Source organism: Poecilia latipinna, unplaced genomic scaffold (genome assembly GCF_001443285.1).
Source record: "Poecilia latipinna isolate Pla-1442-1.1 unplaced genomic scaffold, P_latipinna-1.0 Scaffold1234, whole genome shotgun sequence".
NCBI lineage: Eukaryota > Metazoa > Chordata > Actinopteri > Cyprinodontiformes > Poeciliidae > Poecilia > Poecilia latipinna.
This window is the reverse complement of record NW_015113850.1, coordinates 49486-76446: the sequence shown is the minus strand read 5'-3', so window position 1 is coordinate 76446 and position 26961 is coordinate 49486. Positions and strand designations below refer to the sequence as shown.

Genomic DNA, 26961 nt, shown 5'->3' with positions numbered 1-26961 from the left:
GCCTTTTTCAGGATCTCAGGCCTGTTGTTGACAGAGAGACGAGCGTTTCCAACGCTTCGCTCTTTGCACAGGGTTAAAGCTGCAGAGATGATAACGTATGTAGAGCCTCGCTCACGGGCTCCTGTTCTGGAGAATTTGTTCTCGTCACTTGACTGCCTGTTTTCTGCAGGACTGAGCACAGCAGCTAGTTGAGATTGTTCGCTCAGACAGATCATCTGTGAAATAAGCAACCATAAAGCGCTTCAGCGGCATACATCAATCTGGCTTTATGGCAACAATTCGGGAATATCGCATAAAAGCCCTTGCAGTAGGTTGGAGGCTCTTATTGGTACGAATTGTGGCATGACTGTAGTAAAACATTGCAGGTATCAAGATAAATCTTTTACAGCTAAAATGAGGAATGCTTTTGCTTTCAGGTGCAGCTTGGTAAGCCTCAGACTTTCTGTTCTCTCGATGACAGAAAAAGCCTCTCAGAAAGCTGCTGATTTTTTTTTTTTTTACCCACTGTGTGCATTGAGCCCGACTTGTTCTGAACAGAACGCCTGACCAACATCATATTTAGGGTTCAGACAATGTTGTTAAGGGTCTTGACTGTTGCCGCTTAGCAGGACAGTGTTGGAGTTTTGAGCGATTTAGTTCATCTTGACCTTTGAGCAGAGATCATTTGATGATCAGCAGAAAAGAAAACAAAGCAAAGCATGAAAAGAAAATGTTAGATTCTGTCAAGATAAAGCATAAGCTCTTTTCAGTCTTTTAAAAAAAAAATCGCTGATGTTTCCCAATTACTATCAGATTCAGTCAAACTGTAATTTCTTCTATTTTTAAACATTTTGAAATGTCAAATAGGAAATTTTTAGTGACTTTAATTTCTTTTTTTGACTATATTTTAGAACATACTAATGCATCCAAACATATTTTATAGCCCATTACATAACATATCAGTATTCAATTTTTTTTAATTGGTTTTGAGCAACTTAATTTTTTGCCTTTCATTAGCTGCAAGCCACCATTCTCGAACGAACAGGAAAAAACTCTTGGAACGCATCACCATGCATGTTTTTAAGTTATTTAACTTTTTTTTTTTTAATCAAGGAAATCAATATCCTCTGCACCTGCATGTCTTCAGGCGAGGGTCAGAATGTACTCTGAAGATATTTATTAAGTGTGTCTGGCATACGGTCCCAGTGGGAGATTGTGTACCGGGACACACAGACTTTGCAAAGGGGTGTTCTTATGAACAATGTTGTGTTTAGGTCCCAGTGGAACAATCTGTAAAACTGGTCGACCCAGAGTGTCGTGCCGTCCTTGTCGGCTTCTGCTAATTTGCTCCTCTCCGAAAACGAGCGCGCTAGGGCTCAGTTGTTCCGAAACCAGCGCGGGCTTACGTTTAATACGAATTCAAGGAGGCAACATAAATCATGTGGCGAATAATTATTTGGAAATTGCAAATCCAGGCTTGGCACTTCAGGACCACAGGGAGCAGAGTCAACCATTAGTACAAGTTTGTTGGTCTCACATCATCAATTTAATTAAAAATCCATTTAAGATGAAAGCCTGGGGAGAGTTCTTTTCTTTTCGTTTAAAGGAAGCCGAGACTTCGAGGCTGACAAAGCCGAGATTCCCGGGTTTCCGTGCCACAGGACAGGTGGTGAATATTCAATGTGCCTCCTGTGCAGCATCCTAGCAGGTGTGAGCACATCTAAAACCGGGGCCCAGGCGGGACGGCGGGTCGGACTGCTCAGTTCCTAACTGAAGAATCGGAGATCCCTGACAAATGGTCATATGATCACAGAAAGACCTGCAGAGGTGCTTAAATTGCAACCCCCCCGTCACACGGTCCATAAATCATGCCCCTGGTGCTGACTGTTGAAATCCTTCCCATACCCACAAACTCCCAGCACACTGCACATGGACAGCAGAAAAGAAGACATTCAGGTCTAAGGAGAAACAGTAACTTGTGCTACATAACGTCTAGGAAATTTTTCTAAACAACTTTCTATCTTTTCAAATGAACGCCAAACCAGTTCTTTCTTTGCATTTCTTGGCCCCTGGACTCATACAGAACTGTGATATTAAAGATAATGGATGGAGTGGCTTGGAGAGGAACCCAAAGGGTCAATTAATAATGCATCACACTCATTATGCGTGACAAAAACAACAGTTACCAAACTGTTTTGAACGTGATCAATGCCTCCGTGGTACGACTGGGATGAGTGTGTCGGTACATTGTCTGGCTCCTCGGTGCTGACCGGAGAAGCCCGGTTGCTGCACACACTCACCTGCATGGCTCGGTCGCCTGGGTATTGGAAGGGAGGCTGAAAGCAGACTAAGACTTTTTTAATGCTTTACTTGTGAGCTTGCATATCAGATGAAACTTGGCACATCAGTATGTCACAGCGCTGCCCGGTGAGGAGAAACACGCACACGTCCAAATTGTGCAGGTAGGCAGGATTCTGATGACTTGAAGGATGGAGAATAATTCAGGCTGCAGTTGAAATGGTAGATTATTGTGGAAGAGTAACTCTGGCGTTGTGTTTAGCGTTGACAAAAAAGGACAACAAGGAAGAAATGGGGGGAAATTTATAGTTGATTCATTTAAAATCTAACTTTAAAACACTGCTAGTGCCTCATGTGAAATGACCCTGAGCTTCAGCGTGATCGGATCAGAGGTAGCTGAAAAATGCCTCGCGTGTTTGATTCCTTCTGGCTTAGAGGAGAGAGAGTTTAAATTATTGAAAATGTCCAGCTTCAGATTGCACGTTATTATATAAAGATCAACTGCAGCCCTGATTGCTGCCGATAAACTGAATAAAATACTGATGCTGTTTCCTCCTTTCCTCTGTGGCTGAAACCCACAGTAGGGGTGCAGGAACCTCCTGTATTTACAGGGAAATTCCACAGACTGTAAAGTAGCATCCTTCTGCATATGTGACACAGTGGCAATAACATCATGACAGGATGTTTAACGGCAGGGGAAAAAAACCCAGAATTGAGAGTGAAGCAGTTTTAAGTTCCTATTTTCACTGAAACGCGGTTTTTCAGATTTGCCACAATCCACAGCTGTTCAATCAATGAGATCCTGGAGGCTGCAGACCAAAGGTCCTAATATCCACATACAATATTTAATGTTTTCTTTGTACTCATTTTCTCTCATGTTATGAATATTCCTCTATTTGACAATTTAGAATTTCCACACAGACTAAGACTAAGAAATAAATCAAATAAGGTTAGCCTTAGCTAATATAAATTGCATCCAAGAAGTACACTCATGTATTTCAGCCTCTCTTCTTTAAAGTAATATTGTACGTTTTGTGGATTAACAATAAAGCCCAATGTGCAGCAGCACATTAAATGAATTTCCTTCCTGCCTAATGGAAAATAAACAAGCCCCATACCCTACTGGGAAGATAATAACATTTCCTGAAAAACACACAATTTATCAGTTGAACGGCTTTGTTTAGGAGGTTTTTAAATGATCATTGCTATTTGTGCAATTAGCAGAATGATCAAAGGAAAACATTACCACACCTTGAAATTATTGTTTGAGTTTTGTATGCACAATAAAGCGGAACAGAAATGTTAACAGCTAGATCCATTTATTTAGGTTTTTTTTTCTTTTTTTTCTTTAACTGTTTTTTCAGGGAGAAGTTCTCAGTTAACTCACTCATCGGAGGGTTAGTCATTAAACAAACTCAGAGATCGCAATGCTACAAAGCTAATGTTGCCGTTCAGAACTTCCTTAGCTTTCCAAACCTGAACGCCATCTCAGTTCTACAAATCTGGCTCAAGATCTAAAATATTTAAGAGTGGCCACATTTGAACCTGGAGAATTCAAGACTGTAAAGATTTTGTTTCAAATACTGAGATTTATAAAAACTGTGATTTGTTTGCTAACACACATAAATAAAGCATTCTTCAGTGTTTTACCAATCTTAGACAAAAAATATTGAAAAAAAATTACACTCAAACTGAATTATATTCAATTTATCATGAAACTTTTAAAAGATAGTTTGTAGTCTTAGAAAAACTTGCTAGTTAAAATGTTACCTCTTCTTGTACTTAATGTAATACATGATCTCGTCACAGCCGCTGAAAGTTGCTTTTGTCATAATTTTCAGAAACAAAACATTGGTCGTTTCTCAAACTGATTGCAAAGAGTTTGGGTCATTTTAGATTAATCTGCTCGCTCTTGACTGTCGGATAAGAACTTTTCCTACTTTCTCCAGTCTGCCTGCCTGTTGCAAATAGCATGCTATTTGCTCACAAGTACTCTACACATGACCTCATTATCAAAGAAGAAGAAGAAAACATCCCTGTTGCTGGCATTTTCCAGTCCTGACAAGTTCAGAAACTAAAAATCTGTGTGGGCTACGTGTGAAATATCACATTATCACATTGTCAAGCCTCCTATGCTAAAAGCTTCTCCACACGCTTGGCTGTCATGGCTGCAGACGGTTCATGTGTGTTATAAATTAGATGAATTCGGAAACTTATTTCTTCGAATGGCAAGTTGTGAGAAGAGTTGTGCTCATTGTTTTTGATTATAGAAACATCAGATTAATAATAAATCTCAGCTGGGCTTATTAATGGACAAAAAAAAGAGAAAAGAGCGGATTCACAGTCTGGACATTATTGTGTATTCCTTAATTGTTATGAAAATACAATATACAGAGCAACAATACAATGATTTGGAGAATGTTCGGTTTGTACATAACAGGTTTTCTGCCTTGCTAAAGAAGGATAAGAAAGAATTGGAAATTTGTGCCTTTTTTTTTTCTTGGTACCAACAACATGCAGAAGCTCATCTTGGCCCGTTTTCATCCAGAACTCTTCCATCGAACGGGCGGGGGGGGGGCTGTGTGTCTTATGAAATGAGTATCCAAAGCGATACAAAACCTCCAAAATGATTTGATGTGCACACACGTTCCGAAAGTCTATCCAGCTGTTGTAGAGAGTTCGTTTAAAAACCGTTTAATAGCCACTTGAATGTCAGCATCCGTCCTGGGTTCCTGGATTCTAATCCCTGTATTAACAAAACAACAATAAAAAGATCATCATCTAATGAACTAAAAGGAAAAGGATCCACCTGATTGCCTTGTTTGTGTGTGTATGTGTGTGTATGTTTTGTTTTGTTTTTTTAATGAGTGGATTCACGGCCGTCCTCTTAAATCTGAAGATCCTTTGGCAGTTTGAGGTGATTCTGTGTCCAAACGTCCTCCTCCTCCTCCTCTTTCCCCAGACACGGATCTGTTGAGACCCACTCTCCTCTGAAAGGCAAAAGGGTGAGTTTATAGCAAGTGTACGTTGTACATTACGCCACCTCTTTTAAAGCACTGTCGTTTAACCTTTCCATGTAGTTGCGCAACTCCTTGGAGTCTCCCAGCTGCACGTCCTGGCACACCCACTTAATGTCCTGGCTGTGGCTTCCCGTGAGCGTGCTGACAGCCGGGTGGCTATTGTCCGAAGAAAGAGTGGTGAACGTGGTGAACTTCACTCTTTTCCTCTTGGTGGTGGGAGAGTCTCCTTTGACGTCCTTCGCCGTGTCCGCGGCGCGGTGCACCTGTCCCTGCACGTTCTTCTGCACGGAGCCGCCGTTCAGCAGGTGGCTGCCCTCCTCCAGGCCGCTGCTGGAGTCTATCATGGAGGTCTGCTCCTCCTGCTGCGGCGACAGGCTGATCTGACTCTCCAGCAGCTCCGCCTCGTTCCCCAGCCACACCCAGTCGTGGGCGTGGTTCAGGTTCTCCTGGCCCTCGATGGAGAGCTCCTTGTGGCGGTATTTAAGGGTGTACGAAATGCAGTTGATGAGAAAGACCAGTATGGCCAGGCAGAAGACGCCGAGCAAGGCGTACATGCCAATCTCCAGGTCGGTGAGTCCGCGACCGCCGTGCATGAGGTCGTCGTCGGTGTTGCGGCCGTGAGGCAGATCCACCTGGGCGGGGAAGTCTGCAAAGTCAATCGGCATGTTTCGGCCTCCGTCGTCTGAGAGCTTAGGCCTGCGAATGATAACACTCCTGGTCGTGGTCGTTCTCCTCGACCCCGCGTCTTCTATGTCGGAGATGGAGCTGCCATAGTAGTGGGTGTCCAGGCCGGTCCTGTCCTGTGATGAGAGCCTGCCTCTGTTCTCCACGTCGTCTCCGTCCGGGCCGTAGTCGTTGCTGCCTCCCCTCGAGCCTTCGCCGGGACCAAACGCCACCCTGACGTTACAGTTCCCCGCGGCCAGGACGCTGCGGCGCTTGAACTTCTGGCAAGCTTCGTTGACAGTCATTTCCACCCTGATGAACAAGCCCTGACCCTCCGCCTCCGTCACGATGATGGGCCACTTCCACGAGGGGTCCTGCTGCACCGTCACCACCCTCTCGTTCAGAGACATGGCCGTCAGCACAAAGAAATCTGTGTTGTAGAGATCCAGCGGAGCCAGAGAGCCGTCACTGAACTGGAGCCAGGCGCTGATCAAGGCCTCCTGGGGAAGGAAAAGACAGAGGAAATAAAACTTATAGAAACAATAATCATAATAATAACTTAACCGGGGTTTTCTCATTGAAATCAAATTATCTCTTATACAAGTGAGAGCTGGCCAAGAACGGCAGCATACAAAAAATAAAAAGACATAGTTACAAAACTCTTAAACATACAATATAATATGTGCAAATACATTCAAAACTATTTCATTTCTACAACGTGAATGCAATGGGACCTATATCTGTCTGAGGAATGCCTTTTTCTGTTAAGACATTATTTTACATGAATTGTAAAACTTGTTTCCAACTTTATATCGTGGGAAAAGACCGGAGCAGATCATGTGAGCTACCTCTGAAGGTTAAAACTGTTATGTGAGAGACAGAGTGAGAGAGAAGAGAAGAAACGAGGGGAAGATGAAAGAAAGAAAAAAGAGAAAGAGAGAGACGGAGGGAAGTATTTATGCGACTTTTATTTAATCAGATGACCGAGAAGTCATTTACGCCAACCAACTCATCAGAAACCGTAATTTGCATCCATTTCAATGGTAGCAGACAAGCAGATGGACGGATGGATAACAAACGAATGGATAGATGGAATTTATGGCTTGAATTAAATCTAAGATATAGCTCGCAAACTCCGTGGCAACTCTCTCGAAAGTTAAAAAGGGAAACAGATTAAGGGGAAAGAAAAAGGAGATCAAAGGGCGACATCAAACATTGCTCGTGCCAATAAGGATTTGCCATATATTTGCTCTTAAAGCCGCCTTGTGCTGAAGCTTAACAACTGGCCTTTTAATGTTGCCGAAGGACAAAAGAGGAACAAGTAGCTCCCCACTGTGGTCTGCAAATGTTTCCTAATTACTGCCACCAGACGAGCAACGCTGCAGTGCCGCCTGCTTATCTTCACACTGCGCGTGAGGAGATGTAGAGATAAGCGCCTGTTCCCTCCCCGCCTCTTCTGCTAGGGAAAGGGAGGTTAAGGAAAGTAGCATGGCACAGAGAACTCACGAGAGGGCTTGGTAAATCAAAGAAGCTGCAATTCAAGTTGCCTTACCAAATTAGCAAGACGGAAAGTTTGATAGAACAGCCGCATTTTGAATACAAGTCATATTTTGGTGCCTTGGCTGTGATTTCACACTCGCATGCTCTGAGATTAAGTTTCCACTTTTAGCTGCTGCCCAAGAAGAAGAAGGAGGAAAAAAAAAAAAAAACATGTCTGTCACACTCCGGCTCTCAAACCTCGAGTTTAAGACCGCCGGGAGGGGGGAGAGCGCGGAACGAACAAACAAACAAACAGACGTGTGTACTTGAGCACAGGAAGGCTCACAATTTGTTCATCCTCATCTGTCTGGAGGAATATGCCTTTTCCTTTCAAAACAACAGGTTTTTTTTTTTTTTTACTGAAATGTTTGACACAACTTGCAATTTTATGCACGGAAACATAAACACTACTGTGTGAAATTAACACCATTCTCTGTGGTAATCAGACCTGCCTAAATGCTGCGCAATTACATGTATTTGGTTTTAATGTCATACATTACAATCAGTATTAGACGAAGCTAGACGCCGTAGCGGCTAGCGTGCCAATAAGAGAGAAGACGAGGTAATTACAGCTCCGTTTCCACTTTTCAAAACAGATAATGATTATTCCCATTAACATATAACCCTGCACGTTTTATCTTCCAAAATTATCTAAATGATCCAGAAGTGTTTTTGTTTGCCTAAAAAAAAAAAAAAACGATTGGTAGAAAGATACAAAACAGCACGTTTAATATCCTGTTGCCGTAAGTGCCATAAACACAGCAAAACTAATTATACTTTACAAGATGTTTAATTGGAAAATTCCGAAATTAATCACAGATTATCATCTAAATTGTATTTTATGACTTCCTTTAATAAATCCACAGATTGCTCTGATAAACATAATCTGTTCCGACCTGTTTGGGGTTCTGCAGGACTTCCTGTGTGCTGGTCGTAGCCAGGATGGCCCTGTTGCTTCCTGGACTCAACTGCAGGCCCATCGACAGTCCCGTCACCAGCTGGACCCCCAGTTCTGCGATGGTCACTTTGTCGTCCACCACCGTGACAGTTTTCTCCGCCAGGATTGAGTCGGACAGTGGGGACAAGACCTGGAGGCAAAATCAAAGTGTGACAGAGGAAAAACAGATCATTTCAAAAGATGGTAAAAATATATATATATTTATATATAAGATGAAACTGGACTTCTTTTGTTTGGAGAAGTCCAATGGATTCTTCATTACTTGAGCTGCTTCAATGTGTTCAGCATGGTTCAACTATAGATCAATTTGGCTAATTTGGAGGAAATCATAGATCATTTCAATTTTGTTTCCTGATGGTCAGTTGATCATTATTTAAAAAACCTGATTTCCTCAAGTTTTTGGGCTACGGAGCAAGTATTTGGATGAGATGTCTTTGTGAAGCAGCTGCTCCCTCATAGCTGGCCAATCTTCTAACTTCTAGACATCATCAGGTTATCCTTATTTCCATTAACATCCCCCTACCCTGGAGAAAAAAAGCCCATATAGCCTCCGCATCATAATGCTCGGAGCACCAAACAAACATGCTTTTCATGGAACAGGAGAACCAAATGCACCTACTCACGTAACGTTTTCAAGAAACGATTGACTGGCCCGTAAAAGTGGATCGTCAACAACAACGGATGCACTTCCAGCACTTTAATTCCTTTTCCCCCCCCCTTTGCATCTCTCCTCTAAACACCAAGTCTTCCCCGAGAGACGTAAACAGTACGACGAACAAGGCACGACGCAGAAAGAGAGCGATTCATTTGAAAAGCTGATCATGGGAAAATCTCGGCAGATATTCACCGTCGCCTATGTTGCTTGATTGACAGGCTGTGAAGATGTTGCAAGAAAATGGATCGCTCTGAGTTGCATGTGGTTTAGAAAAATGTTTATTTCTTCCATAGGTTAATCTTGCATAAAACGTGTCAAACTTAATACAAAGCAGTTCTCAAAAGTGCAGTTTTGTTTCTCCACCCAATGAGATCAGTCTACTGCTGTCTGACAAAACTTCCTTCTCCTTAAACAACAAAGAGAGAGATTTCAGTCCTTTCGCAAGAACGAAAGCTGAACCCCGAGCTGTGACTGTCGTCCTGTGCATGCATATGCGCGCCACTGTCTCCTCGTGTATCAGGTGACATGCGGACTGTCGAAGGTAATTGCAGCTGTCAGACCTTTGCGTTCATCACGCTCTCAGGTCCGTGCTTGTTTTCTGAGTCTGCGAGAGAGAGTTTGTGGAGGTGAACACATGTCTGCCCTCCACAACGCCAAGAAGATTCTGCTTTTTTTATTTTTTTGCTGATGTCATTAGGAGGTTGAGATTCACTCAGTCAGTGTGAAGAGCTGACAGGCCCATAAAGGCCAACTCACGGCCGAGCACCTGTCCACTCTGGACAAGAAGAGCGCACCGATCAAATACCAGCAATGGTCTTCCCGGCTTGTATTGCCTTTGCAATAAACAATGTGTTCCCGTTCCATCAGGACATTACTCGTACGTTAATCTTTCTCTAGCACAAATACGCCCAAAGGTTTTTACACGATCGTTTTTATTTCCTGGCTGAGTGCAAACTTAGAGCCTTACTGATTGTAGCTTGTGGTAAAAAAAAAAAAAAAAGTAAATAAATAAAAAAAAGGGGATAAGAATCACAAGTGCTGGACCCTGTTGGATAAGGAGTGCATTACATGTTCAGCAGAGATAAGGCCTCATAGTGGGAAAAGTGTAAATATGTGCACAAAACAAAGATTACATTGGAATGCTTAATAAATTTGCAGAAAGCCAAGAAGTTGAACAAAGGAGTCAGCCGTCTGGTTCTGATTACGGGAAAAGGAAGAAAAAACAAAACTTTTTTTTTTGACAACTATATTATACTCTTTTAATTCACGGTAACAGGAAAGAGTTTCTATTTTGTCCTCAAGTTCCTCGCAGCAGTATTCATACTCCTTGAACATTCAGTGTTTTTACTGAGACTCAGTGATATACCAAAAAAAAAACAAAAAAACAAAAAGAAGAGTTTATTTGTGAAGAAGAGAGAAAAGGAAAGCTTGGCAGAAAGGTGTGGCATTCATTTGTGTTGTACAAAAGTAGTAGCTTCAGTACTCACCTCTTTGTAATTTTATCTCAATAAAAAACACAAGTTGTTCTTTAAAGGCATCACAGGTTTTTGAATGGTTTAATGACAGCACTGCTGTGGGCTTCATGGGATTTCTATTGTTTCTATATGTGAAAAGATGGAGCAGACAAAAGACTTGCAGCAGCAAAAAAGGCAGCCATGTATCATTGTGATTCCACTTTACTACGATGTAGTATTTTGTGTTGGTTAATCACGTGAAATCTATCAAAATACAATGAAGAAAGTGAGGTGGTAACCTGACGAAATGTGAACGTTCAAGAGGGGTAAATACCTTTTCAAGGCTCTGTATTTATGTTTATTTTGCCAACAAAAATAAAACAATTTTGGTGAATAAAGTTGTCCAGCAAACTGACCCAAAATATTCATACAAATTAGAGTGTTTTTCTGTCACAACGCATTTTTTGTTTTGTTTTGTTGTTGTTATGGTAGATCTCGTGATATATTACCTGGATAGTGGTCATTCCTGGGTCTTGTCCAGCCAGGATCCTTCTGTCAAGCAGCTTTGCTATATGGGGGTCTTCTACCTTCAGGAAGTCCCCTACCAGCTCTGTGATGTCCACCTGCCAGTCGGAGCCCAGCATGAAGGCGGTCTGACCTCGCGCCTCGCTTGGCTCGGCAACAAAGTGGGTCAGGACTTTGACCATGGCGTGTTGGTACTGCAGAGTGCAGCCCCGTCCCCGCCGGTCCTCGTCGTCCTCGTCCTCGATGTCCCATGCGGCTCTGACAAGAAGAAAAGGTAAAAAAATTACTGCTGTAGCAACATGAACACGTGGGTTAGAACTGGCTTCGCAGCCCCAGAGACAGTGACACCGTCCACATCTCACCGCAACGCATCAAAACCAACAACCTGACCAGTAATGAATTGGTTGGACTCCATGAACAGGTTGACAATCAAAGTAGACCAGGGACTTCTGGCAGAACTTCAACTACATCCATGACGCACTTTAAAAGAAGAAGAAAAAAAAAGATCTGAAGAACCCACAACCTCCAGAAACACTTTTTTTTTTTTTCACTGCCAAAGCAGTTCTTTTCACTTCAAAGGTTGCTGAAGTTCTGAGCTGCAAAAGTAATTCAGCGCAGAGGGTGAGCCCCAACTTCTTTAAACCGACTAGACTCTCAATGTCACCGTTACAGTCGGGGCTTCAGAGGGAAACCTGGAGGTTTAATGGCAGCCATATGAGAGAAAGTGCACGAACGGTGCCACATGTTCGCTTTCACCGCCAGTTCAGCTTCCATTTCGATTATTATTTAGTCATAGATCCGCTCCAACATTGAGGCCAACAAACTTTTAATATTACACTCGGGAACTCTTTGTGTTTATTTTCAAAATGCAACTATTTTAAGTTGTTGAGATGACAAGATCGTGGCTGCAGACCAATAATAAATCAGAATGCACTTGTTATTACCTACTAGTGCTTATATTTATATATTCATAAGTATGTGTGAATTTTATGAATTCTGTTGTCCGAGCTATAACTTTGGAGTCCATTTGCACTACTAAAGTCCCTTGAAATTGCCCCTTAGGGACAAATATAGTTATTTGAGTTGAATTGCGTTGAACTGAATACAATTCAATTTGCAACTTGGCGCTGTTGACCTCAGATTGGGGCCAAACCAGAATCCAGGCTGGTGTCTGGTTTGGCCCCTCTGGAGAGATCTGAAAATAGCTGCACAGACGTCTGAGTCCAACCAACCCGACAGAACTGGACATGTAGAGTAAAAACCCTTTTTTTTTTTTTTTTTTTACAGTTTATAAATGAATATTTCAAAAATGCATTTGCTTAACGGCCTTCAGCCGGAGGAAATGATGTCCATACAAGAAAAAAAAAAAAAAAAAAGGAAAAAATCTGTAAATGCTTATATGAACCATGAATTGCTGAAGTCGAAACAAATGGCTGGTAAATTGAAGAAAGAGAGTAATAAAAGTTGTCAGATTAAGCTGATTTGATAAGACATTATCAAGGTGCTCCTAATTGGCAGCTTGCATGGACTGAGTTTCACATGAGGCTCACAGCCCAGAAACTGGATGTGCACAAATATTAATCATAGGAAATTTCACAATTTTAGTAATTTCGTAATTGCTACCATGCAATTTTAGTATTGCAAGTTAAACTTATGTCAGTGCTACAAACCATCTGATCTAATTTATTTATTTTTCACTGGGAGACGTTCACATAGAAGTGATAACCAGTAGAACTTTATTAAAATCATTTAATAAAGTGACTTTCTAGCCTCCATGATTTAAACAAGAAGCAACACCATTGAGCGAACTATAACCATGCATCAATCACTCTGCTGGGTTTGAGTCATCATTCTTTGAGTAATATTACATTTTGAGAAGTTACATTATTGTTTTCTTGTCCATAGTTTTCAGTCAACATGTCATATAAACTAAACTTTATTGCTTTTTGATAACCTTGTAATTTGTGGAGGCAAACATATATAGTTTTTCTCCTTTTGTTGATTGGCAGTGTTGTGTTTCTTTTCTGCTAATTGACTGAATGTTGCGTTAGATCTGAGGATTAGAGGAAGTGATTATAAGCATGCTGGGAATCATTAAATCAAACAATAATTAGTTCATGTGTAAGTAACATGCTGCAAAAAAAAAACTGAGGATCCTCTGGATGCAAATATATCTCTTTTGAAAAACGAATTTATCTTTTTTGAAATTTGTATAAGGAAACAACTTTCCGAGTTAAAAATAATAAAGTTCAAACAATGTTAAAATAAAGTGACAATACTTCCATATTTCAGCAAGAAGACGTTTCTTCATACGATAAAACGTACCGCCGTAACCCAGTAAGAGATGCTGCGGTAAGTCTCCAAACACTTTCAGTCAAAAAAGTATATTTTGGTCCTTGAAAAAGAATTAAAAGGTGGACTCTAATTTGTTTTATATTTACAACTTTTTTTTTTTTTGCACCTAAAAATGATAGATGAATTCAACCAATATAATACAGTCACTCAAGCTGCTACAGCCATTTTAAAGACTGGGGGGGACAAGAATAAACAATCTGACATTAATTTCCTTGAATAAATTTTATGTGCCCATTTCAGCAGCCTCCCTTGCTTAACCGAGCTAAGTCCAACACACAGCGACTGGAGGGTGTCATAAAGAGGCGTTTAAAAAAAAACGAGTCATGATGAAATGCCGCTGATCAAACTTGCAAGAGATGCTCCATCCTTTGAATGGCCATCGTTCTTCTTTCTCCGAGCCTCTCCGTCACCGTTTTGAAGCGCCCGCTTTGAATCCGAAATGTGCTTACACCTCCTTACTGCTTTACTTAATAGCCTCCCTGATTGCTCTGTTGCCTGCAAATCTAATTTTATTACTTTAGGCAACAAATCAGCCAACAGAGGCACAACTCGTTCGCACCGGGAAAATTGCCTTGGGTTTGACAAACTAGGTTTAAATGGTTGCAATATAATTAGATTTTTGCCCATAACTGCTTTTCTGTATATTGCTTCAACAAACACCTTTGTAAAAAAAAAAAAAAAATCACAGAATGAAGCACTGTGAGGTGTTGAGAAAGCAGCTCCTAAATTGTTGATCAGGGAGAATAAATGCTGTTACAGCCATCCCCGTCTTCCACCGATGCACAGCTGGGCTGCTTGCAGACGAAAAAGAGCTACGTCGGCACAACTATTAATCATATATGTATACTGTGACTTAGGTTCACATTTTCTTCTAATCATCTGCATTGGTCCCTTTCTCATACACGCCAGCAGAGGTTGGGATCGCAATAACGGGGAGAAGAAAAGAAATTAATCTCTTAAAGTGTTTTTTTCTCGCGATTATCCGCTCTGCTTGTCTCTTTCTGTCGGAATCCCCTAGGAAATCTGACTGACTGCTAAGCCACGGGAATAAAGATGTTAGCTGCAAGCGCCACAGAAAAGCCAAGAGTACAGAGAGATTTGAAGTTAAGAGCTTAAAAGCTTTGCTGGCAGGACTGATTTCACATGCAAGCGAATGGCAGCCAATAACCGAAAAATAGATGCTGGAAATGGACGCCGTGGCACCAGGAAGAAGCCCTATATATGTTCAGGATTCATGGCATCATCACAAGTGGTCTCCAACACAGTCACAGCGGAAACAATTCAAATCTGCAGCATGTTGTTTAGGAAAGACGAGAACCACCACACTGTGGCAATATTGTGATATTAAAACAAAATTAAATGTATATTTGTTGTTTTTTTTAAAACTTTTTAGGCAGTTTTAAAAATTCTAAATGTTTTTTTTTTTTTCCATTGAGCACTGTAAGTTTAAATTTGCTGCAAATATTAGCTCCAAAAGTTCACCTCGGATTGAAAAGGTGCGAAAGCGTGATAAATCCACAGAAGTTTCATTCAGTCTAATTAACGTCAAATCATAAAATAAAAAAAACAGAAGAAACAAGGAAAAAATAAGAAAAAAAAGTCTAAAATAATGCAACCTTACAAAATATCTATGCCTTGATCTTTTAGAAACTCTTTTTGTCTTTACCTAATGCATAAATAACAGACTACGTTCCTGGTTGTGGAAGTTTCCTAATTAATGAAAACAGGTCGACGCCTTTCATTCAAGCTACTGAAGCATTCTGGTGAATGTGTTAATGTGTATAAATGAATAAATGACATCAAAACAATAAAATCCTTTTTTATAATTTCTGGCATTCTGTTATTTCCCCCCGCCCCTCACGTATTTTGGCCATTCGTCTTTTTCAACGAACTCCAAATTATGTAAGGTGAGCATACCTTACCGAATAATTTATGATTTAGGAGTCAGTTTGGGCCAGTCCAAAACATGAAAATCCAGCTTTATGTTTCCAGATAGTTTGTACAGACATGGTAGAAACCAGGTCTGTGTGTCAGGAATGACACTTAATGCAACTTCCTAAACAAAACTTGATGATTTAGCCTTTTCTCAATAAATTAAATAACATTTTGAAAATTGTGCTTTGTATTACTCTTGTTGACTTTGTCTTGTGTTTTTATATTATTTGGTGATCTGCAACATTTAAATGTAATAAAAAAGCAAAAACAGAACAGAAAAATTCTGTTTGTGGCAAAAACTTGCTGCTTTTACAATATTTTGTGTCTTTTGACTGTTTTTAAGAAAAACATAGCTTCTTTTTAAAAGTGACCTACTGGCAACTGTACTGTCAGCACTGATATTATGGTGTAACATAATAACCAAATTTTCATTTGCATACGCATTTTACTACAAATACAGATGAATAAGTTTAACAGATGACCAACACTGTTGAATTTAGGAGCAGGTAAGCCAGCGGAGAAGTCCGTCTGTTTTTATCCACGGTATAAATCTGAGCCAATGTTTGTGCAACCGCCTTGAAAATCAAATATAAGGTTAATCTAATAAACAAATACCGCTCCGTGCCCGAAAACAACCTGCCTCTCAAAGCAATATTTTTTTCCACTTCATTTACTTCCAAGTCAACTCCTGACTTCAAAGGAGATGGTGCATATTTATGTGTCGTGCCTGTTTTGGTCTTGTCCCGCGAAGTGTGTGCTGCTGCTGCTGCTTTTCCTGCATTTTGTCGTCTGCTACAGCAGCGAAGGTTGTTTGGACCGGAATAAGCAGTGTTAATGCATTTTATATATATATATATATATATATATATATATATATATATATAGAAAGTTTGTTTTTCCCCCCCATGTTATGCATGTTAAATGTTCAATCAATCAATCAAATTTTATTTGAATAGCACCTTTCAGCATCAAGACATTTCAAAGTGCTTCACATCATAAAAACACAAAGTCATAGAACACACAGTCAAATCTTAATGTCACGATATGCAGCTGTAGGAGGTGAGGTAAACGCAGTGGACCCAGGCAGTAGAGAAAACGATGATGGTTTCAGTGACGAAATGACGAGAATACAAAGTCCAGGCAGCACAGGTGAGCAGAAGGCTAGGAGCTCAGAAACTGGTAGCAACTGGAACAAATGCAGAAATATGAGACACAAACGACTGGATAGACGAGGAACAAGAGATACAGGTGGGATTAAATACACAAAGGGTAATCAGGGGAAGGAGACACAGCTGGGATCAATCAAGGGGTAGAAGGGACAGAAAAAATAAAGACACAGAAAACTCAAATCCTCACAGTTATACCCATCCACTCATCTAGGGTTTGTATTGTGACTGTCATTTTCTTGTAACACTCTTTCTAGTTACAGTTAATAAAATGGTCATTAGACGTTTGTTTCTTTTTGATTTTTTTTTTTTTTTATATATAGCAGAGTCGTTTCTTATATATCCAGAAATGGGGGAATCGTTTTTTTATTTTATTGTAGAGCTTCCAATCCAGTCTGTTAAAAGATGTATGAAAGAGAATGTTTTAATCGCTAAAAAAAAATGTGGGAAACTAATTCTGAATGAATATATCTGGAGCGGAGTGTTAAAGTAGTCATGCATGCCCCGGTACTCCGCCTACACTTAGTTCCTCTGTCTGTGCAGGCTTATCTTGTCGCTGTTTTGGCAGAGCTTAAGCAGTGAAGAGGTGAGCTGTGCAGGCAGAGTCAGTCAAAAACCGAGTCAGTAGTACCTCTGCAGCTATCCCACTAACAGACCAGCTGCCTCTTTCCATTTTTTTCTCTCTTTTTTTATATTTCTCTGCTGCCTCCCTGCCCCAGCATGGCCACAATTTCCAAGCCCAACTGGTCAGAGAGCACTAAGCCACTTGTTATTGTCACTCATTGGCTTAGTTCCTCCTGGGCTTGCGGACGGCGGGCCAGTGCACATCCTCACCGACAGCCACCGAGGCACCATTCAAGGTCATGCCTGTTCTCCCCTGATAAACAAAGACGACTGCAGGACACTGGGAAGACAAAGCTCTCGGAAGCCGTCAACGATGCTGCCGGAGCCAAACGATGACAACCCGCCTTGGCTGTCCCCACCGCTGACGGAGGCGTGCACGCCGACACGCAGCAGGAACAGCAACACACTCGACAAGCCACGAGATTAGCTGAACGCTGTACCTCTGTCACTCAAAATAAGAGGGGGCCACGGATAATTAGAGGAGACACAGTGGCGCGTGGGATGACTCCGAGTCCAACTTCGACGCATTTCCAGATGTAATTACTGCAGGTAGGGTGATGGCTGCTCCCGTTGGCTGACGGATTCCTGCAGCTGCAGAGTGGCAACACATGGCAGCGCTGGCAGAAGGCGCCGCTAGTGATGAGGCCTCAGGAGAGAGGGGCTGACCTCGAGACAGCTCTAATAATGTGCTGTCCTACTGACAACTAAGAGACGCAATGGCAGGCCACCATGAGCCAACAATAATGACAAACCAGACTGCACATGTCAGCCATTTTGTGATCAACTAAGAACTGGCAGGAGAACTGAAGTGAGGGAAAGAGAGCCAACATCGAAGAGTTGCTCGCCAACACGGTCGTCATTATCTCATTTTTCTCAATGACAGAATTGAAACAAATCAGCCGTAACAAAAGGCATTCATCAGGCTAGTAGTGCATCTCAAAGACCTCTGATTATAAGCTTTCAAGACTAACTGTCTAAGACAATAGACTAACATCAAGAGATGTTAGTCTATTGTTCAGAGTGGAAATCTTGAATCAATTTTTTTTTCTGACATTGTATTTGTTCTTATCAAGCTTGAATCATCGCACAGCAGGAGACACAATTAATTTAATAGAACAGAAGAATGGACCTGTGACACATTCAAGCAAGATATGGATGTTAGTTAGTTAGTTAGTTAGTTAGTTAGTTAGTTAGTTAGTTAGTTAGTTAGTTAGTTAGTTAGTTAGTTAGTTAGTTAGTTGGGAAATTCATGTAACCCCTCAGGTTATCTTTTCTCCTACACACCTTTAACGTTTTCTTAAATACAACGCATTGTAAGCCTTTTCACCTTAAACAGTAATAATCACCTTTTATTTAACCTGGTTAATGTTTTACACTCACATATTGGAGGCTTTACCCACTGTAAAAGTCCTTAACATTATTGTACACGCAAGTATTTTTAGTTGGCTTAAAACACGGAGTAAATGTAGTTTGTTAATAACTGTTATTTACTACCGCCAGTAAATGCATCGTTTTACTTGTCTCTACCTTACTGGTCAGTCAAGGGCAAAATCAAGTTTAAGCAATTTGATTGGCTGTGATGGACTGGGGTGAGGACGGAGGTGTACGTGCCCGCTGCCACGTACTGGCAGTTGGCTGGCGGCCGTTCATGGACGAGGTTGGATCTTTACCGCTGTTGACTGTTATTTTTTAGCTAACCAGTTGGAGCTACGAACTTTTCCTGGACGTTTTGCCTGTTTTTTGGAGCTACTACAGAACCGGACCACGGTCAATGTTTTGCTTGGATTTTGGAGCTGCAGACCCAAACCACGCTCGTATTAGACTAAGAATACTAAAAACATTGGAAAGTGTTATTGCAGTACTATGAGAATCACGCAGTAGTCCAGTTCATGACCCCCCCAACTTCCCTTAGTCAAGGTGTTACACAACCTGACTGCGGTCGGCACAGAAGATCTCCTGAACCTGTTAGCCCCGCAGCGCAGTAAGATGGAGCTATCAATGTAGCAGCTTCTCTTAATGAACTAACAACTTCAAATTTTTGTCATACAGATTCATTCAGTTCAATGTACTTTTAATGGGATGCTGGAGAAACTATCAGGTCCCCAAATGAGGTAAACACCTAATTTCAGAAATTGTTCATGTAATTATTATTAAGGCTGTAGGAGAACGGAATACGATCATGGAAGTGATTTAAAAAAGGGACCACCAAATATCTCCAGATGTGTCCTTGTTTTCAGTAGTTTGCGTTTATCTGGGCTGAAGGCTGGTACAGGATACCCAAAACAGACATGAAGCTAGAAAGGCCTTTAAAGCCTGGTTTGGTTTTTAATGTCGTGGTCTACTTTGGATCTTACAATAACAACAATTCAGCCAGTGGCAGCTTTGCACATCTATGGTTCATTTGCATTCTGGGTGTAGAAGAGGGAACGTCTCCTGCTGTGAATGCAGCTGGGAGGGACGGCTGCAGCCACTGCAGCACCCATTACTTATAAAGAAGAATAAGAGTCTCCAAAAGTCTCCTACAACACCAGAAGGTCACTACATTTGCCATGGGCTGCAATTTTTGTAAAAAAAAAAACAAAAAAAAACAACAAAAAAACCACTAAATGTATCTGGATAATGTAAGACAGTAAATTGCAGAGAAAGGGCTGCAGTCCAGTTTTCTCCAGCTGTAGAGCAACAAGGAGCTGCTCTCCCACTTTCTGCTGCTCAGCTTCTACATATTTTTATTGCTTGCAAGAAATACAAATTTGTCCACAACCTATCTTTTAATTAAAATTTTTCTAACGGGATCAGTGGCATAAAATTCACGCCTGATGTCAGCAGTGGCCCAAGAAATCGACATGTACAAATTAGTCCACACATGAAATTATGGGTAACAAAGTGGAACTGCAGAGTGAGCGAGTCTTGAACACATGCAAAATATGTTAGAAAGGCAAGAAATCGGCTGAAATCTGCTCATATATAAAACATATTCCTGCTGCTATGTGAACATCAATACAAGCTGGTTTAATGTTATTAAAGTAATGCACTGAAAGAGATCCTAAAAAATTCTTACTGTTCCAAAAAATACAAATGGGAGTAGAAACAGCTGGAGTTTAGACTTCTGGATGTTGCAGTGGTGCTGGCTGAACATGTTCAGCATTCATTTTACCTACTGGGCAACCACCACCATGCCCATTAAACCACCACCATGCCCATTAAACCACCACCATGCCCATAAAATTACCACCATGCCCATTAAACCACCACCATGCCCATTAAGTAACAACTGCAGGACGGCTCCTGCTCCTTCTCTGAAGGCCTCACCAATTAACCACCTAATATTAGCTCGTTTTCCTCTATAATTTAACAGTTGTGACAAGCCAAATTAATCAATGCGTGTTGCAATCCTTCATCATCAATGTGTAGTCAAACCAAAATCTTTATAGATTTTTCTAGTTTCTCAGTCTTTGTTCTTTGCAATTACACAATTAATAATGGCGTCGCCGTTTGTTTTTTGAAGCATTTTAAGTACTAATTGTTGTTTCAGTTTTATTGTAAAAAAGCAAAAGTGTATTGTAAAAAAAAAAAATGTTTGGAGAAAAGTAGCTGTTCTGAGTAGCTGATTAAAAGTTCAGGCAATAGATCATCAACCAAAAACAAAAATAGGGATAATATGTTAGAGCAAAAACCTGAAACTACTACATTTATGCAGTGTTAAGTCGAGGCTAACTAGGTTTATGTGTCAAAATTTAAATATGTATATGTATAAAAATGTCATATATGACCAATTACATCTGTAATAACAATGTCTTCTGTTACTCTACCAACAGCAGGGATAGTTACTTAAAAAAATGATCCCTTTAAATAAATGGTGATGTTTAATAAGACTCTACTTGTGGGCAGAATTAGTCCGCCCTTTTCACATGCTTTATCAGGTAGGACAGAGCTGATTCATGAAGCCCCGGGTCCAGCCTCACCTCTGACCCGTTGCGGCGGTGGGCACCCTCCAGCCTTTGATCTGGCTCAGCTCCGTGTCCGACACTTCAATCTGGAGCGGGAGGCGAGGGATCCACACGCAGAGCTCTAGCTGAGCGCTGAGGTATCCATAAGTGAAATTCACCATCATCTTCACCTTGCCCTTCATCTCCTTGCCATTCACAAAAACGTAGTCGCACCTGTCGGAGACCTGCGCAGGGCGAGAGGGGGGGAGGGGGGCAGGAGTGGGAGAGGAACAGAGGGAGGGATTAGGAAAAGGCAGCTTTTACCGTGGAGCTCCTCTGACAGCCGCGCTGGGCAGCTACACACCGAATCACAGAGAAACACACCGTGCCGGACACACGCTCTGCCCTATAGCTTTATTACAGGGTTTACTCGTCTGAGCTCTCCCCTGATATACAGCAGTATTCCTCCAACAACTTTGAACAAGATGAAAGGTCCTCCTCAGTATGAGGCTGACACTCGGGGAAAGTGGAGGGAGGGTTCTGCAATGACTTCTTTGAACCGGACATCGGTCTGCGAGGCGGCGATGGGCCTAAAAGCGAAAAGAAGCAAGCCGATGCGAAGTAGAAAGAGCAGAGCAGCTTTGTGCAGATGAAATAATCAAACTCTGAACGATTTGTTTTGCAAATCACTTTAAGAAAGGAATGGGACAATTTCTTTGTTTGCGTCTTTGTTGCTTTGACTCTTTAAATTCATAATTTTTCTTTGATCCTTCCCTCCTCTCTATCCACAGTCCTCCTCCTCTTTGTCTTAGAAATCTCGACGTAACGTAGACGGTCCAAAGGGACTCACACAACACAGACACGTTATTAATCAGCTTCACATTGAAAACATTTCTCTCTTTTTTTTTGTTGTTTTTGGGGTGCTTTGTCAATCTTATTGATCTTATCATGTAGCTGGAGCCATATTGGAATTAGATGATCTGGGGATACATCTTTCCTCTTTCCTTCCAAGCTATTTCTCCACAGTGAGATAAAACTGGAAACACCCATTCATCATAAAGCCGCAGCAGCATTTCCTCTGTGAATAGCAAGAAAACTTTGCATGTGACAGAATAAAGCCGAAGCCTCGTGTGAGAATCTCGCCTTTCATCTCCCGACAAGAAGCCGGCAATTTGAGCTTTTGCGGAACTACGTTTTTCCTCTTAATTCAGGGCAGGTTGGATGTGAGGAGGGAATCTGCCGCCATAACTCAATAGTTTACATCTAGATATGAAAGCGGCATTCATCCTGTTTACAGTTTGTCGTCGGTACAGTGCCTTGACAAAGTATTTCTACCCGTGTTTTTTTTTTTTAATTTAGCTGTTGCAAAATCAAACTTCAGTGCATTTTTATTGCAACATCAAATCAAATGAAATCAACAAAGTGAAAGAAAAAAAAAAAGGTGCGAGCGAGATATATTTATATTAAGCTTGCATGAGTCAATACTTTTGCACAACCACATTCCACTGCAATTACAGCTTTGGTGGTATTTGAGCAGAGTTGTCTTGATAAAAATTGAATCTCTTTTGGAAGACAATAAGATTTTCTTTCAGGGGGTTTTCTGTCTTTAGCTTCATCAATCTTCCAAGCAACCGTGGAAAACTTCTTTCTCTCTGTGCTGAGCTAAAGGATCCTCGCTGTTCAGGGTGACGTTTGTGGACCAAAAAGTTCGATTTTGGTTTCATATATTCTGCATCCCACATGGCTTGTGACAAACTTTAAAATAATCTTATTGGAACTTTTTTTTTTTTTTTCCACCAATAGCTTTCAAACTGCCACACTTGCATAAAGCACAGCTAATGGTTGCTTCTCTCCTCTTGGCTTCTTCTCTAATTAATGTTCTCCTTTGTCGCCCTGTCAGTTCAGGTGGACGGTCCTGTCTCGGTAGGTTTGCAGTCGGGTCGTACTCTTTCCTTCTCCAGATAAGAGCTGAAACGAGGCACTGTGAGAGTTTGAAAGCTTCATCACAGATATGCCCCTGATGCGTCCGGTGTGATTCTTGGTAATTATTCATTAAGATCCTCCAACAAACCTCCGAGATTTATTCATAATTAGATTAAACGACGTACGGCCAGGTTACGTAATGCTGAAGGCAACTGGTTCATTTAGGAGCAGCATTGTCAAAGGGGCTCACAATGTCAGCTCCCAATGATTCACAATTTTGTGTTGGTTTTTCGCATAAAATCCCAGAAAAATACGTGGAAGTCTGTGGATGTAACATGACAAACTGTGAGAAAGTTTAAGGTAAACTTTCATACTGTCCTGAAACTTGGTTTTTGCTTCAGCTAGACTGGAACTGTAATTAGATATCTAATAGTGTTTTTTTTTTCTTCTTTATTCTTATTTCATCTACAAAGTGATGCAAACTCCAGCAAGAAACCAAGGAAACAATATGATGCAAGTGTAGCATCGTGAGCTTAAAATCAAAGCCTATTTCTGCAATTCTGCATTGAATAAAACTGCTTGAAGATGAAAAAGTAATAGAAGAAACATTTTTTTTTCCATATTCTGGAAAAAAGTGAGTCTTTTTCCCAGGTATTTTTCTCAGATCTGAGGACAACCTTTATTTGGGAATCTGCATATAATCATGATTAATTATATCCCCTTTATAGAATTAAATATTTCATAAGAGTCAGCTTTCAACTCAGTTCAGGTTGGAATATTCACCATATAAAATATAGGAATCAAAATAACTACTTCTTTCTACAAAGTACTTGAAGTTTTTATAATCTTGGCTGAGTCATGACAAACAAACAAAAAAAAAGAATATAAAAGACCGCTTACGAACTCTACAGACTCTGAAAATACTGGCTGCAAAGAAACCTCAAATAGCTGTGAATTTTGACTTTTATTTATTTATTTATTTTCTTTTACTACTTTCTCCATAAATAAATCCGACCTTGACCCGCACAGCTCAGCAGAGTAAAATGCAGCCCTGAAATACAACATGTCATATTGTGTGAGGTCACATGTACGCAGGCTGTTTATATAAAGAAGAAAATCCATCCCTGCACGACGTTGCCCTTGGTTGATACTTATTGATCAAGGGCAATAAGTACCAACTTATTACACTTTAAGATTGAGTGTAAATGATTTACACTCAATCATTTACACTGATTGAGTGTAAATCTACACTCAATCAGTGTAAATCTACACTGATTGAGTGTAGATTTACCTCCCTGTACGAATCTGATGCCTTCATGTCATCAAACATTTCTGAAACAAAAAGAACCTTTTGAGTCCCACCTACTAAAACAAAGGAAGTGCCATATATGGGTAGTGATTAGAAGTGTAACAGAACGACCTTGAGATCCAAGGTGACTCAAGGAATGACCTTGAGATTCACAGAATGGGCTCATTTCTTGACAAAAATAATCTTTCAAACGGGGAATAAGTGTCCAAAACATTGACAACAACGAAAAGGACGTAGTTTGCGTTTTACTAGCAAAGATCATCTGTGTAAGACAGATGTGTGACGTTGTAGAAGTAAATCGGTGAGAAAGATTGATTTCTCCTCACTCACAATGAAATGCTTCTGTTAGAAAAACACCATTTGCAAAGGATTACAAAACAATGAACCCAAACCTAAGAGAGAAGGCCCAGTTAGGACAGACGCAGAAAGTTTAGCAGTTAAAAAAAACATCTTTTTATTTTTTATTTTTTTACAGCAGTCTTTACTTTTTATGTGTCCTCTGTTGGCGACACATTCTGTTGATCTCAGCCGATTTCTTCTTCTAAATTGTTGTCAAACCAACACAGGTGACCAAGGAAAGCAAACAAAATAAGTCTGAGATTATTCTAAGCCCTGTGTGAATAATAATGTAGTTTAAGTTATTTAATCTACTAAGTTACAGAAACACCAGTGGACCTGGCTGACAGCCCAGTCAGTGATGTAGCTATATACATCCTCTGCACGTAAAGCAGAGATTTTAATACCAGGTGTGAACTGTCACTGTTGGATCGCTCTGCTGACGGTCAGATCAGCTATGTTAACACCAGATCTGAACAGGGCCATGCAGTTTGAGTGGAATTAGAAATTGTTTCCATGGACTTTTATGTGGACATTTACTAACCATTGCAGTTCTGTTAAACCCTCATGAGTAAAAAAAAACAAACACAGATTACATGCAGAAAAGTGAGATTTGCACAACCACTGCATAGCTAAAATACATTATTTGTGTGAATGTGCTGATGAATGAGTGTGAAAAGGGGCTTGATGAATAAAGCGTGATTAATAGACTGAACACATGTCCAGATCAGGTCACAGTTGGATCAGAAAATACCTTTATCTAATCTTTTGCAAAAAGATTTTATATATTTTTTGCAACTGTGAATTGAAGCCAGACTTGGCTCTCCACAGGACACTTCTAAATCCCTTCAAAGGGAGCTAGGTTAACAGTCCTCTAAGCTACTGCTTCTGGACAATATTTCTTACTGCTCCACTTCCTCACTATAAGCTGCCATATAATTCTTTGCATTACAAAGTCAAATGCAAATCCCCTGCTTTAGTTTGGGCTGGCGTTTGCGTAATGCGTAGGTGAGTGAGTGGGGCGTTCCTGATGTAACGTCACACTTTTATTGGGCATTTCATACTTTCAGACATGGAAATAAGCATATCTCTTATGAGCTTCAAACGGCAGAAATCAAGATATAGACCTTTATTTAAAAAAAAAAAAAACCCAAAACAGATTTTAGCTGGAAAATTATATAACATTACTAAAACTAACAAAACTCTTTGCATGCTAACAAAGGCCTTATGGGAGAGCTGCAAGGCATGCTGCAGGCCGTCCTCTAAGACTGCAGTCAAACACCAGAGAATTCCCCACAACCGAGGAGGACATGCAAAAGTTAAATGGGTGTTTAATCCGCGTTCCTCCAGTGAATAAACATTCCACACAAAGAAGTACCTTGCTGGTGCCCTTGTGCTGCAGGATGCCAATGTAAAAGAGACTGGTGGAGTCGCCTAATGAGGCGTTTGAACGTTCCCGTAAGGCCGGGCTCTCCTCCCCTGGCTGCAGCCTGTCACGGAGCAGATTGGACTCCACAAGGGTTCCCAAAGAAAGAATTTGAACTGATATAGATATCAGAGGACTCTGTGCTGCTTAACAGGCCTCATTGTTAAGCTCTCCGTCTTTAACTGCACTCTGCTGGGACAGTCGTGCCTTTGACAGCTCCCACATGTCTGCCGTTTTCTTGGCTTTGTTTCGGCAGAAATCTTCCACAGCATCTGGCTCAGTTCTGTGACGCTAATGGGCCACAAAAAAAGAAAAGTGAAATACCAATCGTCAATACTGTTTACTTTTTTTTTTAAACCCTATTACTGTTGCTATTTCATGGCTATTATAGCGACACTCCTGGTTGGGATTATGTAAAAAGCCAATAAACTTATTTGATCTTTAATGCAGTAGAATAATCTCACGCTGAAATTGAACATGTTAATGTAGCAGAGAAAGAAATCCCACGTCTGTTTTTAACAAAACTGCAGGTGCCAAACTAATTGGTATGCCCTTTGTCAATACTTTTATAAAAGCCACTTTTGCCTTCTAATAACATTTCACAAGTTTGTAGCACACACAGAGAGAGAGTTCAGACTGCTCCTCTGCATAATCACTCTAGCTCAACCAGGGTAGCGACATTTAAACATTTTTGCAATTCAGCTGAGAATATTCAAGTTTAAATTACTTGTGGCCCATAAAAATGTAATTTTTCTTGTAATAAAAAAAATTATCTTGTGATTTTTTTTCTCCCCTTTTTATGTGCTTAGCAATAATTTGCAGTTCAAAATTCTCTGTAAAAGGAAAAGAATATTTGACACTCGTGATAAA

General features: G+C 40.7%; 1 protein-coding gene across 1 annotated transcript in view; it reads right to left on the bottom strand.

The window, feature by feature from the left end:
• Window positions 1–4623: 4623 nt before the first annotated feature.
• LOC106960837 (transmembrane protein 132C) overlaps window positions 4624–26961 on the bottom strand; it is a 51368-nt gene continuing 29030 nt past the window's right edge. Inside the window, exons 3-7 of the mRNA XM_015054183.1 lie at window positions 21134–21342; window positions 11076–11349; window positions 8396–8587; window positions 5346–6460; window positions 4624–5267 (exon numbers count right to left, since the gene is read on the bottom strand). Of these exons, the coding sequence (XP_014909669.1) occupies window positions 5165–5267; window positions 5346–6460; window positions 8396–8587; window positions 11076–11349; window positions 21134–21342 (1893 nt within the window). The 3' untranslated portion in view covers window positions 4624–5164. The remainder of the gene's footprint in view (window positions 5268–5345; window positions 6461–8395; window positions 8588–11075; window positions 11350–21133; window positions 21343–26961) is intronic.